This window comes from Arachis ipaensis, chromosome B1 (assembly GCF_059453495.1).
Source record: "Arachis ipaensis isolate K30076 ecotype BB chromosome B1, ASM5945349v1, whole genome shotgun sequence".
Taxonomy (NCBI): Eukaryota; Viridiplantae; Streptophyta; class Magnoliopsida; order Fabales; family Fabaceae; genus Arachis; species Arachis ipaensis.
This window is the reverse complement of record NC_142436.1, coordinates 16,410,896-16,426,356: the sequence shown is the minus strand read 5'-3', so window position 1 is coordinate 16,426,356 and position 15,461 is coordinate 16,410,896. Positions and strand designations below refer to the sequence as shown.

At 33.2% G+C, this 15,461-nt stretch overlaps 1 protein-coding gene across 1 annotated transcript; it reads right to left on the bottom strand.

The window, feature by feature from the left end:
* Positions 1–782: 782 nt before the first annotated feature.
* On the bottom strand, positions 783–15,253 carry LOC110267729 (protein FAR1-RELATED SEQUENCE 5-like). The gene is given in 13 exon segments (XM_088502566.1): positions 783–1,347; positions 1,349–2,386; positions 5,619–5,799; positions 5,905–5,972; positions 6,060–6,085; positions 6,643–6,708; positions 6,923–6,940; positions 10,985–11,034; positions 11,496–11,547; positions 12,191–12,247; positions 13,061–13,113; positions 13,399–13,492; positions 15,203–15,253. Coding segments are annotated over 13 exon segments (2,319 nt in total).
* Between the last annotated feature and the right edge of the window lie 208 nt (positions 15,254–15,461).

Sequence of the window (15,461 nt, the reverse complement as noted above, 5' to 3'; positions counted from 1 at the left end):
TTTGTCTCAAATTGGACCGTAACGGCTGCACAATAAGTTGAGATACATATTTTTTTCCATACTTAGTAGTGTGAAAATGAAATAGTAAAATCACAGCCGGTAACACTAACACTATCAAAATTAACAACTTCAAATTTACCACAAACCTCATCTAATATGTCCTCCTTGTTTGTTGTGCAATTTCGTCGGTCATGTCCGAAACCGTGGCAACGCTTGCACCGCCTACCCATTCTGCCATTGCTGGTCGACCGCGGTGCACCTTTTGACTTGATAATCTTCGGATCCAAAATATCGCAACCATCTGCAGTAGCATGCACAAAAGTTGAACTGTTACCCTTTGGAACTTTTGCTTCAACCTCCTTTAACAGCTGCGCTATCTTGGCAGCAGCATACTCATACGTGGCAGGACGTTATGCCGCTAACAAACACATAGGGAGGCAAGCAGTCCACAACAAACCATATCATCCCTGAAATGCTCTATTACAATCCAAACCTCCATCCGAGTCATGGAATGATCTAGACTTAGCATCTTTACACCACTTTTTCAGCTCCAACCGCATCGACAAGGCATCTTTCTCCAACTCTTTCAAAACACATATGATATGGCTACATGGAATTCCTATGCTATTCCAAAGCTTGCAAGAACACTCATACCTCTCAGAGTTGCTTTCATACAGTACAGAGTAAACCCGATGGGGCTTACAAAACTTTCTAAACATGAACTTTTCCGTGCTACCATAAATCTCCCTATGAAGAACTATCAATGCAGCCACACCTTTGATCTATTTCTTGACCTTGAAAAATATCTCTTTGGTGTAGATTTGTGACATGGCCCTTTCAATTGATTCCAGTCCTATAGTCATGACCGGTTTCGAATATAGAGATTTGTAGTCTGCAATAAACTCATTGTTCCTATAGTCCTTAACCAGACGCTCAAGATTCTTGACCAACTCCAACAAGAAATTCGAGGACTTGATAAACCTTTTAAGCGATGCATTAATGCCCTCGCATCTTGACGTCGTTCTCAACCCAACACAAAATTTATCACATAAATATGCATTCGCGCACTGTACCCTCTTCTCGTACGTTGCCCAAATCCATTCGTTCTCCTCTAGCCCGAATGCAGTAATCATGTCTGCCCAATACTGGTCAAACTCCTCTACCTCAAAATGACCATACACAGCAGTCTTAAATGCAGCACAAAAATCCTTATCCTTGATGTTTGAAACAGCATTCTGCGCTAGGTGCCAGGTGCAAAGTCGATGCATGGCATTAGGGAATTCTGTCCCAATAGCATCCTTCATTGACTCGTCTCCATTTATAACCACAACTTTGGGCTGTTTGTGATACGTCAAGGAAAGTGCCTAACAGTCACTTATAAGATGGAATTTTCTCGTCCTCTAACAACCCAAAACCAAAAATTATTGTCTGTCGGTGGTGATAAGTGTCAGAAAATATTACCAAAGGCCGGTTGTATAGATTCTTCCTATACGTCGAATCAAAGGCCAACACATCACCAAAGCAATCATAGTCATATTGCGTCGCCCCATCTGACCAAAACAAGTGACCAAGGTGGTTTTTGGGACAATATGTGTACATCACAATAGCTAATGGATCCACCTCAGTTTTTCCCTTCAGATAACTTATTGCTGCTGCCGCATCTCCCTGAACGATCCGAGAGCGACGTACATCGTCGATATAGTTGTAAACGTCCTTCTTTATGAAGTGCAAGTTTCGATAACCACCAGACAAATATGCAAAGAACCCCATGATTCGACTGGTCTGGAATCTTGCTTCGTGCATACTATGAATGTGGGATTTATCACCTTCGTTGATGTTGCTGTGAGATGCCATCACATTAGTGAAAGCAGGCAAAGTCAAATCATGATTGTGATCTTGAACAAATGTCTTCATCCTCCACTTGCCATTCTGTTTGTCTAAGAACACAACGAACTTCGCATTGCAGCTGGTCCTAGTCTCCGCCTTATGCGCCCTCTTCCTATCCGCCCTCTCATAATGCTTCTTCTTCGGCAAGCCCTGTTGATTGCAATAGAAAAATTTCCTCACAACATTGCCTTCATCATCTTTAATGGAATCCCCTTTTCGAACAGCAAATCTAGTCGCCTTTGCATACTCCACATATCTTGCATAAGCCTCTTCAACCCCATGAAATTCAACATCAGCCAATGCAGCCGCGATTGAAAGCATCGAAGTGTCCACATCATCACTTATTTGATTGCCTGAACTACCTGGTGACTCCGATGAAGGTAATCTGCCACCCTCGTCCCCTTCACTAAATATATCAACTCTCTCTACCGGCTCACTCTCCTTGTCCACTCGTGACGGTGACTCTAACCTTTTAGAGACCTCTTCCTCATCAGACTCACTACTCCATCCATCAGTCTATTGATCTGAAAAGTCTGAGTTCCCTTCGCTGCCACTATCCATTCAAAGCCATTATTAAGTGCCTTCATTATACAACTCAAAATTAAACACACTGACAACACCGAAGATAATATAAAATTCTAATATTTAATTCACAATATCGATGCCAATTCAAAATAAAGTATAATTTTTAATTCTCTTAAGAATTCCAATTCTCTTCAAACTAAATCAAACAAAGAATAGAGTGCTAATTGGCTTTCCTAATGCTTTGAAGATAATTTAAAGCCTTTAATACATGCAGGGCTAATTATACAAAAAGCAACAACTTTATATATAAGAGATACAAATTCATTTATTTGCCTCATCAATTTTTGTGATTCTGGTAGTCCAATCCTTCCAAAAAAAAGTGGGAAAAAGAAGATAGATAAGAGAATTTATTTGAACTTAGATATTAGAGAGGAAAGAGTACTAGTAGAATTAAAGCGTAACTCAAAAGTAAAAGGTTAATTTTATGCGGAACAAAAATTGGAAATAAAAATCAAATAAAATAAGAAAAACTCAAATACATACATTAGATCATAACTTACAGTGAAATTTGTGGAAAAGTATTAAAATCTCCTTCAACCCTTCCAACGAAAGAAGGAGAGAAAGAAGATAAACAGGGGGTTAATTTCAATCTAAGATATCGGACAAGAAATGGTACTAGTAGAACTAAAGCATAACTCAAAAGTAAAAGATTTATTTTGTGCGAAAAAATTGAAAATTAAAATAAAATAAAATAAGAAAAATTCAAATAAATACATTAGATGATATCTTGTAATGGCATTTGTGAAAAAGTACTCAAATCTCCTTCAACCCTTCCAACAAAAAAAAAAAAAAAAGAAAGAAGATAAACATGGGGTTTATTTTAACCGAGGATATCGGACAAAAAAGAGTACTAGTAGAATTAAAGCATACCTCGAACATAAAAGATTTATTTTGTGCAAAAAGAATTGGAAATTGAAATAGAATAACATAAGAAAAATCCAAATATAACTTGCAGTGGCAGTTGTGGAGAAGTACTCAAATCTCCTTCAACCCTTTCAACGAAAGAAGGAGAGAAAGAAGATAAACAGGAGAGTTTATTTGAATCCAGAACATTGGAAAAGAATAAATACAAACTAAAGCATAACTCGAAAGTAAAAGGTTTATTTTGCGCAAAAACAATTGGAAATCGAAATAAAATAAAATAAAGAAAACTCAAATAGATAAGTAATATCATAACTTGCAGTAAGATTTGTGGAGACGAACTCAAATCTCCTTCGACCCATCGAACATAAGTTTCTGACACAAACACTCTTTATGGCTAATGACTCTCTCTAAACAACCAATGTAAACGACTAAGCCATATATACATAGATGGTGTGACACATACATCTCTCAGCAACTAGAAGCTAACCAACTAAACCAATAATACTTTCTAAACATACGAAGAAAATGAAGGAGAAATTTGATTCATGAATGCTAAAACATGTACACACATTATTGTTAAACTTTTTGTACAATCACATGCCATGTTTTGGTACTCTATTGAATTTATTCATGTTGGAAACCAACAAAAGTAAGACACTTTCATTGAAGTTTCAATAATAATCTATAGATGACCATTTATGCTTACAAGATCCATACTCATTCAAAACACTAAGAACAAAAACAGAGAACTCAACAACGACGGCAGAAAAAAATAAAAAAAGAATGATAACATACCTAAATGTAGCGACTGCCAATGCCTGCACCAAGCCGCTTCTCCGATTCGCTCCTACCAGATACGACGCCAACGACCCACGACGTTTGTTCTCCGCTTTCACCTCCGACTAGCGCCATTCAACGCCGCCCATGATATACTCCCGCTTCCGACACCTTGATAGAATAATCCACGCAAATCACCTTCTCCAATCAATGCCTAACAGGTGCCGCGACAATGACCCACAACGAATTTTACCTCCGGATACCACCACCAGCCACAAAGGGAGGTCAACAACCTTTAACAAATCACATTATCTGACTCACTACACCATCCATTGACTAAGTCTCCTGTTTGAAGTTGGAATCCTAATTGTAGCTTTCAGATTTCTTTTATTTTTTTTTAATAAATTTTTTCTCAAAAATAAATTTCAATTTATGATTTTTTCCTTCATTAATGTTACCAACTATTATTATTTTTACTGTAATTAATAAATTCACTTGGTCATAGTAGGGTCAATCACAAATTTTTACTGTAAGTGTCACCAAAAAATACAGTACACATCACATGATCACTTTAGCCACCTTAACCTTGGCCATTATAGAAGCACCCAGTAAATAACTGATCTTTTTAAACTATTATGCCTTTCTCTAATCTTAATTTCATTCTCAAACCTATCTCATTTCTAGTCCTTAGTCAATTCTATTTTTATATCCTTTCTAATCCTAACTCATAAACCCTTATCTTGCACAATTCACCAACCGTCCCACCACCGCTTTGCATGGCTTAGTGCACTACAACAAATTCGGGCTGAGGCAACCCTTTAAAAACGTTGCCTATAATAAGGAAATGTGTTGTCTTTGATCAAAGGCAACACTTTCCGACAAAACGCAACGCTTTTTGGGGGGTTGGCTATACGGCCGTTACCTTTGATCTAAGGCAACGCTTTTGTGTATAAAAGGGAACCCTTTTTATGGCAACCTTCAAGAAACGTTGCCTTTTCTACAAAAAAAAAAAGTAACTCCACATAAGGGTTGCCTTAGAGGATCCAAACACAACACTTTAACAAAGACTTTATGGCAACCCTTTTTACATGTTGTATTTTCTAATACATAAAAAACACTTGTCCAGATTTTTTTAAGTTGCCTTTCTATAGACCTAAAGCAACACTTATTTAAGTTTATTTGAATTTTTTTTAATACCTAAAGCAACACCTTATTGAATTTTTCTTAAGTTCTCTTTTTTTATATGTAAAACAATATATTTTTTGCCTTTGTTATATTTATAGGATATATAACACACACTAACAATGCTTAAATTCAATTTAATCAATGTAGGGAGAATAAACTAATAATATATATTGCATGTATGTAGAAAGGTGTTCCAAGTGTCAATTACATACTTGCCAAGTTACCAAGTCAAATAAATAATAAACATAAATAAATAAAATACATATTTTTCTCATTATGAACAAAATTTCTTTAACATTTATCATGAGGTAGCAACTTGCTCTCCAAGTCCTCCTCGCATGTTCAACAACTCCTTCGGAGATCTCTCCTCGATGACAATTTCTTCTCCGAAAGAAAGTGACAGATCAATTGAAGTCAGCGGTGCAGCCACATAAAAAGGTACTTTGTGAAAATTGGTACACAAGGTAATGCTATAGGTCCCAATTTTATTGCCTGTGTCACCTGCAATGACATTTGAAAGAAGATAAGGATAAACCTATGATGGCTTTCTTACTTTAGAAAACAACCAAACAAATGATAGGGTATTTTCGATTTAACTCAATGTACCATTTGATGCAACATTGATTCTGATGATAAAAATTTGAGGAGTTCTACTTCTAGAAAGTTTTCCTGTCCTTTTTTCAAAAGTTATACATCTAAATTCTAATGCCTTTTTCAATTTTTTAGAACAAATTGATGATGAATTCTAAGAACCCACTAACCTGAGGTTTTTCAAAAATCCTGTAACCTAGAAGTCATGGCAGGGGCACCTGTTACAAAAAAATGAAACTCCTATCAAGTACTCATGCAAAATGCAGAACCAAGATAAAAAAACCAGCAACAATATCAGACACAAACAAAGTTAAAACAACATCAATTTAACACCTTACTCCTTCCAAACAACTTTCTAAAATGCCTCTAAACATAATACATTATAAAAGTTAAAGTTAAAGTTGTTTTCGGTCAATAGATGAAGAACTTCTACTTGTTATCATTAAATTAAATTATTATTATTAACTTTTAGTTAAAATTTTGATTATATATGTTTTTGATTAAGTAATACTTTTACAAATAAGCTCAAACTTAAATTAAAGCCGGACAAGATGTATTAGCATAGCTCAAGGAATAATCGTGTTATATTTGTGAGACTTGACGACAGTGGAATGCAATAAGTAACCAAAATATCTGAAGCGAGAGACATCAGCTATCAGGGAGCTCATGAAGGCTTGCAGAATTTCAATTACCCAAGAAATAATATTGAAATTAAAACAACAATATAATTGGCGCTGAATTTTTGAAACTCACCAGGGTGGAACCACCAAGTATAGGTAAAAGAGGCAAACAATCAAATTGTTCCAAGTTAATTGAGATCTGCAAAACAAACAAATATACAGTTTGAAATTAAATTAAAATTTTAGACAGATACGAAAAAACATTTACATTAGAAATAAAGGTTAGGAGTACCATTATCTTTAGATAGAGCTACAACTGAGTCTTTTCTTAGCTTCTCAAATCTAACCCATGTCATCATACAAAATCAATTAGTTAATTCTAACATTTCTCCTATTTTAGCCATTTCGATTACCTTGGAACCTTTCTTCTCCTAATGCAACAGTGTCAAATCAAAACTGTATGATAATACATAAAGTGTACACACAATTAACAGCAAAGGTAAGAGAACTGCATTGAAAGCCTTCTATACCTGGGATGAGCAACTCTAACAGGTCAAGCTGCTACTAAGAATCCCATCAAAAGGTCGAAGGTAGAGTTGGTGCCATCTTTCATGCTCACTTTGCCAGTCCCTATGTATTTGAGTAAGAATTCTATTATTAGAAGCAAAAATGTCTGCTAAAGAACTCATCTTTGGAGCATAACAACCTCCAATTTCTTCTCTTAATGAGCACAACAGATGTAGAAATGCTTCAACGGCATGCTACAAGACACACAAAATAATGGTAATAGAACAATGAAAATAATGTAAATCAATACTGATGATGGTTTTTATTCAAATAATAATTTAGATGAAGCGTGAGAATATCTTATCAAAACAAGACAAGATAGAATGGATTTTATATTTTAATTAGCATAAGAATATGAATGCTTGTGTAAAGAAACTTTAAAATTATTCTGACATTCTGTCCTATTTAATCCTAAATATTCTCTCTGATTAGCACTTCTTTGTGTGTTGCCCTATACAGCAAAATTGTTTACAATGTTTGTGCAGGCTTTTAGCCTCTGACTTCAATAATTTCTATATCACTCTATAAACTTATTTTTATTTGCTCTTATATATATATAACAAATTTTTAGACACAGCAATAATAATCTGTAGAACAACAAATCACAGAACAGCAAATTAGACAACAACAAAGTAATTTACTAACTAAAAATTAAATTCTAACTAAACTGTAATAAATTAATTCAAAGAACATCAAAATTAGTTTTTTCAAATACCTGGAAACATAGGAACAGAGGAAGAACGAGAAGGAGAAGAGAAGGGAGAGGGGTTTCTTGCGATTGAGCACCGCGCCCGTCAAGGAGAGCACCGCGATTGAGCGCTGCTGTCGCCGTTAGGAAGGGGAGAAAGGGTCTGTGCGTTGTTGCAGTGGCTATGTTAGGAATTGTGGAGAGCACCGCGCCGTCGCCCGTCGAGGATAGCACAGCGCCGTCGCCGTACGTGGAGGAGTGCACCGCGATTGAACGCTGCTGTCGCCGTTAGGAAGGGGAGAAAGGGTGCATTGTTGTAGTGGCTATGTTAGGGATTGTGGAGAGCATCGCGCCGTCGCCCGTCGAGGAGAGCACCGCGCCGTCGCCGTGCGTGGAGGAGTGCGCGCGATTGAACGCTGCTGACCTACTATTGCCGTTAGGAAGGGGAGAAAGGGTATGGTTTGTACGTTGTTGCAGGGGAGAAATGTTAGGGTTCTTCATTGTGTATGTGCGTGAAGTGGAACAAGTGAAGCTCTTTTTTCTTTTTTTGAGTTTAAGTTATTTTTTTATTGAAAAAATAATTGGTAGCTAGGGATATGATTAAAAGTTTTTTCTTTTAATTTTTAATCATAAATAATTTTAGGCAACTTTTTATAAATGTTATTTGTTTAATATTTTTGATAACTCATATAAAATATTGTATTTTTATTTAAAAATGTTGTCTTAAAGCTTTTATTTTGTAACATTTTATAAATGTTGTTTTAGATATCAAAGACAACTCTTTCTATGGGTGGTCAAAAATTTTGTTATCTTTGCCTTACTCAAAGACAACTTGTTAAAAATGTTGTCTTTGCCTATCTAAGACAACTTTTATTAAATGTTACTTCGAAGAAGGGTTACCTTAGGCAAAAAATGTTGTAGTGGTGGTGTTATTTGTTTTGTGCGTGTTTTCCGTGGTGAAAAAGCAAATGCATCAAAACCTGATTTTTAACACATGAAGACTACCTAACATATATAAAATCCATAGAGATCTTATCTTTTAATATATAAATACAGGGCTTGTAATATATATTTCTCTCATCATTCCTAGCTACTCTCACATGTAGGAATGATTGTCTCTTAGATCAACTATCGATAGTTATTCTATACTTATAAACTCTATAAAAATTTATAATTTTTTGATAGATATATAAAATTTGTAATAAATTTTTTATCTGATAATATTATTGTTAAGGAACAAGAAAATGACATAGAAGAGAATTAGAAAAGAAAACAATCTTGGTGTTAGAAATGTGCTTATATATACACGATAATTTTTCCCTATTTGGCTTTTTTTTTGTTAAGATGTATATAAACGAGTATGAAGAAGAAGCTAAGGCAAATGAAACAAACATTTATGTTATAAATGTTCTTAATGCTACGTCTTTCTGTCTCTAAATGAAACACTGTCAACTTTATTCCGGTTATATAGCATGATTTTGCCTTAATATATTGGATTTTGGTTATTACCAAACGATGATTTTGAGCTTTACAAAAAAGAGAACTCAAATATGCTATTGAACATCTTATAGTTAATTGCGCTATGAAATACATACCCACCATTCTGTTCGTCTCTCTTGGATTCCATTATCAATGATCACGCACAAAACCCTAGAATCTTAACATGTAAATAAAAAATAGCACTTGACGACATTACATATATATTTGTCTTTCTCTTTTTATTGGATTTGAGAAACAAAAATTGACTAATGGGTTAGCTAGCTGTAGCAATTGTACCATTATCAAGAGTAAAGTGTTGCTCTTTTCCCTTACTAAAATGAGCGACATAAAAGTTACACACCATGCACGGATTAATAACAAGAACCATGTTAGGTGTATACCAAAATCAACCACCAGTATAAAATATATGTTAGAATATAAATATACATTAAAAATAAATTAAACCCCATGTATTTATACACAAATACATTAGTGATTGATTTTAGTGACTGATTTTAGTGTATAAATAGTATTTTTGTAATAATAATATTTAGTTGTTAATCATTGAGTAATATATTTGGGCCATGCTGCTATAGTGCTATTATCGTAGCACTATTTTTGTTATTTTATATCATTTATATTGGAATTTTTTCAGAAATAAAATAATAAATATCATTTTTGAACTTTAATTTCTTAAATACGATTTTTGTTTGTTTGTTTAGAGCAAGTTCGCCTTACTCCCCGCGAACTCCCTTTAACTTTTTTGAATTTCACGTTTTTAATCCATTTTAATCCATTATCATCATCTCTAAATAGTATATAGATCTACAAACAATATATAGGAGTACACAAAAATACGCAGACAACAAGCATAACTTCTTCAAGGATTTTTTTAATTATAAATTAAAAAAATAAGCCATATTTAACAATGACAACCATTATCATCGTCTCTAGAAATACACAGATACACCTGAATAAGCCATATTTAACAAGAATTTTTTTAATTATAAGTCGTATTTTATTTTGAAAAAAATTTTAAAAAATATAAATAATTTTTTTTCAAAATAAAATACGACTTACAATTAAAAAAAATTCTTGTTAAATATGACTTATTCCGGTGTACCTGTGTATTTCTGGAGACAAATTGTTAAATATGGCTTATTAATGGTTCACCTTAATAACGTATTCGGTTCATTATGCAGAAAGCTGTTTTGAAACTGAATACTGATAGAAACATTTTTTTAATAGTGATATATCCACTTTTTCGGTCCATCCAGTGTATTAATTTCGGTTTGTTTGGGTTTTTAGGGCTATTAATGTTTGATAAATACCCTGATTTTCATTCACTGTGAACCTGGAACAAAATAACAGCCAAACAGTTTCATATACATTAACATCTCAGACCGATAAGACAATGACTAATCCATCTTAAATCATATATATATATATATATATATATATATATATATATATATATATATATATATTAACATTAGATTTCCAATAACATTTACATTAATATTCACATATATACATTCAAAGAAGCAGTGTTTGCTTTTTTTAACAAGTTAAACAAAATAGTGTTAATTATAACCAGTCAAACAAAGTATATCCTATTTACTATCTAAATCCCCATATGTAAATTTACAATAAGGGCTGGAGAGAGTAGCAGATGGCTTCGGGAGTCTTATTACTTCAAATGTCCGAATCACTTAGTCTCTCATTTTGTACATATGCTTACGTTATTGCGCGGGTTCTCCTTCTTTGTCACCATTGTCTTCTTCATTTTTGCTATAAGGATAAAAAAATTTGGTCAATAATTCACTCAATACACTGACAAGCATAAGCATGCACATTTTAATCAAATGTATCAAAATGAGCAACTCCAATGAACCGAACAACATTCGTGTGCTGAATAAAACGTGATAAACATTTATTCATTCATAAAAAAAATGTTTCTCCATGCATAAGAACTCAACTGAACATACTAACAATCAAGTGAATCAAAATGAACAACTCCACTGAACAAAACAACATTCATGTGCTGAATAAAACGTGAAAGATATTCAATCATCAAGAAAAATATTTTTGCATGCACAAGAACTCAACTGAACACACTAACAATCAAGTGAATCAAAAGGAGCAACTCTACTGAACTGAATAAGATTCACGTGCTGAATAAAATGTGATAAATATTCAATCATCAAGAAAAATATTTCTGCATGCACAAGGACTCAAATGAACACACTAACAATCAAGTGAATCAAAAAGAGCAACTCCACTACATCGAACAACATTTATGTGCTGAATAAAACATGATAAATATTTAATCATCAAGAAAAATTTTTCTGCATGCACAATGACTCAACTGAACACACTAATAATCAAGTGAATCAAAATGACCAACACCAATGAACCAATCAATATATCACAGAAAGAAAATAACAACACATTTTCTATTCGTATATCCTAGTTATGCAATAAAAATAGATTTAGAATAAGCCGATCTACTAAACGAAGCAACTCAATCCACTAAACATTAAATTGAACTAGGAGAAATGCGAGTTTTGAGAGAAATTAAATTAACATAATAACGACAGTTTTTCTCATACCTTGCGGAGTCTATGTTCTTGTTTTTGTTTGTTTTTTCTTCTTCTTTTCAAAAGCTTGACGCGATTATGGAGTAGGAGCAATTTTCGCAGAGAACACAATGGAGGTTTGAGAGATTTTGAGAGAGATTTGAACTTCTCCAGTGGCAATTTTGAGGTTGAAGAAGAAACGTTGTTTCATAATGAAGATGCAAATGAATGTTAAACGTTTTCGGGGTTTGGACGCATGAATACATGCTCATTTAATGGAATTGGGTTTTTTTTTGTGTTGGGCCAGCTTGGATGGAATTGGATGAAAAATTACATGGATGTGTAGTATGACTGTTAATTAAACACACTTGAATAGCAAATATATCAATGATCCCATCAATTACTCTGGGACAAAGCCCTAAACCCTGAAAATCAAATTTAAAGACAATTCAAAACAGAATTAAACAGGTAAAATGTACATAATTACGAACCACCTTAAAAACTGAAAGTACTTTAGGGTGAATGCCTAACTCATATTACCAAGTAACAGCTTTCATCTAAACTTAATATATTTTCCTAAAAAAATAAATATATAACATTCTAAGCATTGATCGGGAAATGTCAAGACCAATCTAGTGATGTCCATTCTTTAAAAATGTCTCACTATTAATAATAGAACCACATCAGTGAGAGAGTAGAAGAAGTAACTACTAACAGAAATATGAAATTTTTCAAGTAAGTTTTGAAAGCAACAAAGCTTAAATCTTGGTGGTACCCATAATTTGTTCCACAATTTTTTTCAAATGGATTGTGGGGGGAAAAAAAAGAAATTAACCCAGTTTTAGAAGGGAAAAGACCAAAAAATCGAGAATTGAAACTACCAACTTGAAGAGTAAAAAACATAGCCAAGCTTGAGAGGAAGGAGAAAAGATAAGGTAATAATAAGCAAAAGCAAACAACAAGTTTAAGCAATTGAACAAAAAAAGAACTAATAAAAACACAATAGAGTAAATGCAAACCTTCCATAGTAGCTACACAACAAGAAATTCTTTTGACTTAGTTCCTAAATTACTTTGAAAATACAAAAGGTAGAACATAAAAAACTAAAGAAAAATGAATAGTTTATGCTGCATTACTTTGAAATCTCATTTGGTTTTGTTTATTGAATGTAAATTGAATATAAAAGAGAAAAAGGTTAAAACCTTTTAGCGAAATGCAAATAGAATCCCGGCAACAACAATAAGGTTCTGAATTTTCTGCATCAACAGCTCCACATCAGACAAAGAATACTCTACATAACAACAATAACAATTCAAATCTTACCAAATTTAGAACATATACATCAGATCAAATAATAAAGAACACACTTAACTTCATCATAGAAGGTACAATTTATATAAAAAGTAATATTAAAAAAAACAAACAGGGGGTATGAGTAGGGATAAATTAGAAATCTTATATATACTTTCATTTGAAGAAGACGACGACTACTTACAAAAGTAGAGCATACAGAATCATCGCACCAAGACCGTTGCTGGCCGCTTCCGGTGCTACAACTGTGACTTCTCTTCCGTGCCATCTATCGCCATCAAAATCATCCCATTGTTGTCGATGCTAGTATGCATCTCTCGCTCCTCCCTGTCGTGTCTCTGCTTCTTTCCTCTGCTTTCCTGCAACAAATACCGTGCCATAATACCATCAATAACTCTCCGCTTGACAAAGAGAAGATAGAGAGAACAAAAATAAAAGAAAAAATTGATGCAGAGAGATATATAGATCTAGGAGAGAAAGACATGAGAGAAGATAGAGAAAGAAGGAGGGTTATGGTAAGAAGAAAATCAAAGTTGATTATCTGAGAGATGGATTGAATGCTTGATAAGGTTGTGCATATTTAAAATTCAAATTTCAATTTCAAATTACATTGCAGATTTAGTTGGAATTAAAATTTGAAAGAAATATAAAAGAACGGACATCAAGAACGTATTGAAAATGAAGATGAATACGGGAAATAACGTGGATAGAAAGATAAAGAAAAATATAAAAATATCATATCGCTATTGTGCTCTCTTTCATTGTGTCATTGCATGTGCTTTCTATGGCCGTGCGACTCAGTACTTTCCATCGATTTGCTCTCTTCCGTCAGTACCTCCTCCGTATCCATTACCACATCATTGATGACCAACACAAACTCCACTGCACCCACTGCAATACCACCGCCATATTATGATCCACCACCTTAGAGGTCACAACCTCATCCACCGCCGTAACTTTGCCTTGGTGCGTGCATGAACTCTATAATCTCCACCTCCAACTTAAATTAGGAAGAAGAAGAAGAAGATGAAGATTATATAAAACATAATCAATGAACGGAGGAGAAAAAAAGGAAGAGGAACTGAAGGTGAAGAAGGTGAAAAAAGAGAAGAATCGAAGAAGAGGAGGAAGAGATAAAATTGAAAATAAAGAACGGAGAGAATCACTTTTTTAATTTTGATTTTGAATTTAAAATTTGAAAATTGAAAATTTTAGGTTACGTGTACATGTAAAACAAATTGAAAAAGGAGAATAAAAAAACTCATATACAGTCATAAAAAATGTGGTGTAATGAAAATAGTTTGATGCAAGTATTATTATGGTAATAAAAGTTATGATATTGATGATCGAAGGCATGAAAATTTTAATAGATAAACACACGTATCAAACATTAAGAATGAACCTAAAAAATTATGTGTAAAAATTTTACTATGAGAATAATCTTCTTTTCAATGTATGTTATAAGATATGTGTGTGTTGCAGAGGACCAGACCAATTTAATAAATTAGTTACTGAATTTCAAATTAATTAATTCATACTCAAAGACAATTATAAGTTATAAAAATTAAAATAAAATACTTTAAATAATAACATTTGTACTTCGATATCTATAAAATGATTCTAATATAATTTTAGTTTGTTTACATAATTTAATAACTTATTAAAACTATAGGATTATTTGTAATAACAAATAGGTTATACAATACATTATATAATTTAGGTTTTTTTTTTAAAGGTGGATACTTTAATGATGATGTTTTTATATGAATATCATATTATAAGCTGTTATATTGTTCGGTCAAACATATTAATTCATCTAACGGTTTATAATATAATTTTTATGAGAGATATATATCATTATTGAACTATTTATCCTTTTTTCTTTCTTTAAATTAAATAACCATAGACTCTTAACCATCATGGTAGAATAGCTATATGGGTATGGGTAGTGTTAGAAAACTAATAATAAATAAACAAATTTCGGTCAACATGCAAAAACATCTGTTTATTTATAATTTTTTTTTTGAAATTATTCTTTTACTCTTTTTTTTTATCCTCTTTTCTCTCACCACTATAGTTTCATCACCACCACGCAGATAACTACCATGACCACCGACCATTATCACCGACTAACTACCGCCAACAACTGTCAACCGGCCACCACCGTTGGGCCCTGCCACCAACAACCTCTAACCGGCTACCATTGCCACCTTTGACCGTTATATATCTTAAATTCTAAACTCTAAATTCTAGTCTTAATAAATTCTAAATCTTAAGTACTAAATCTTAAATTATAAATTCTAAACCTTAAATTTTAAACTCTAAATT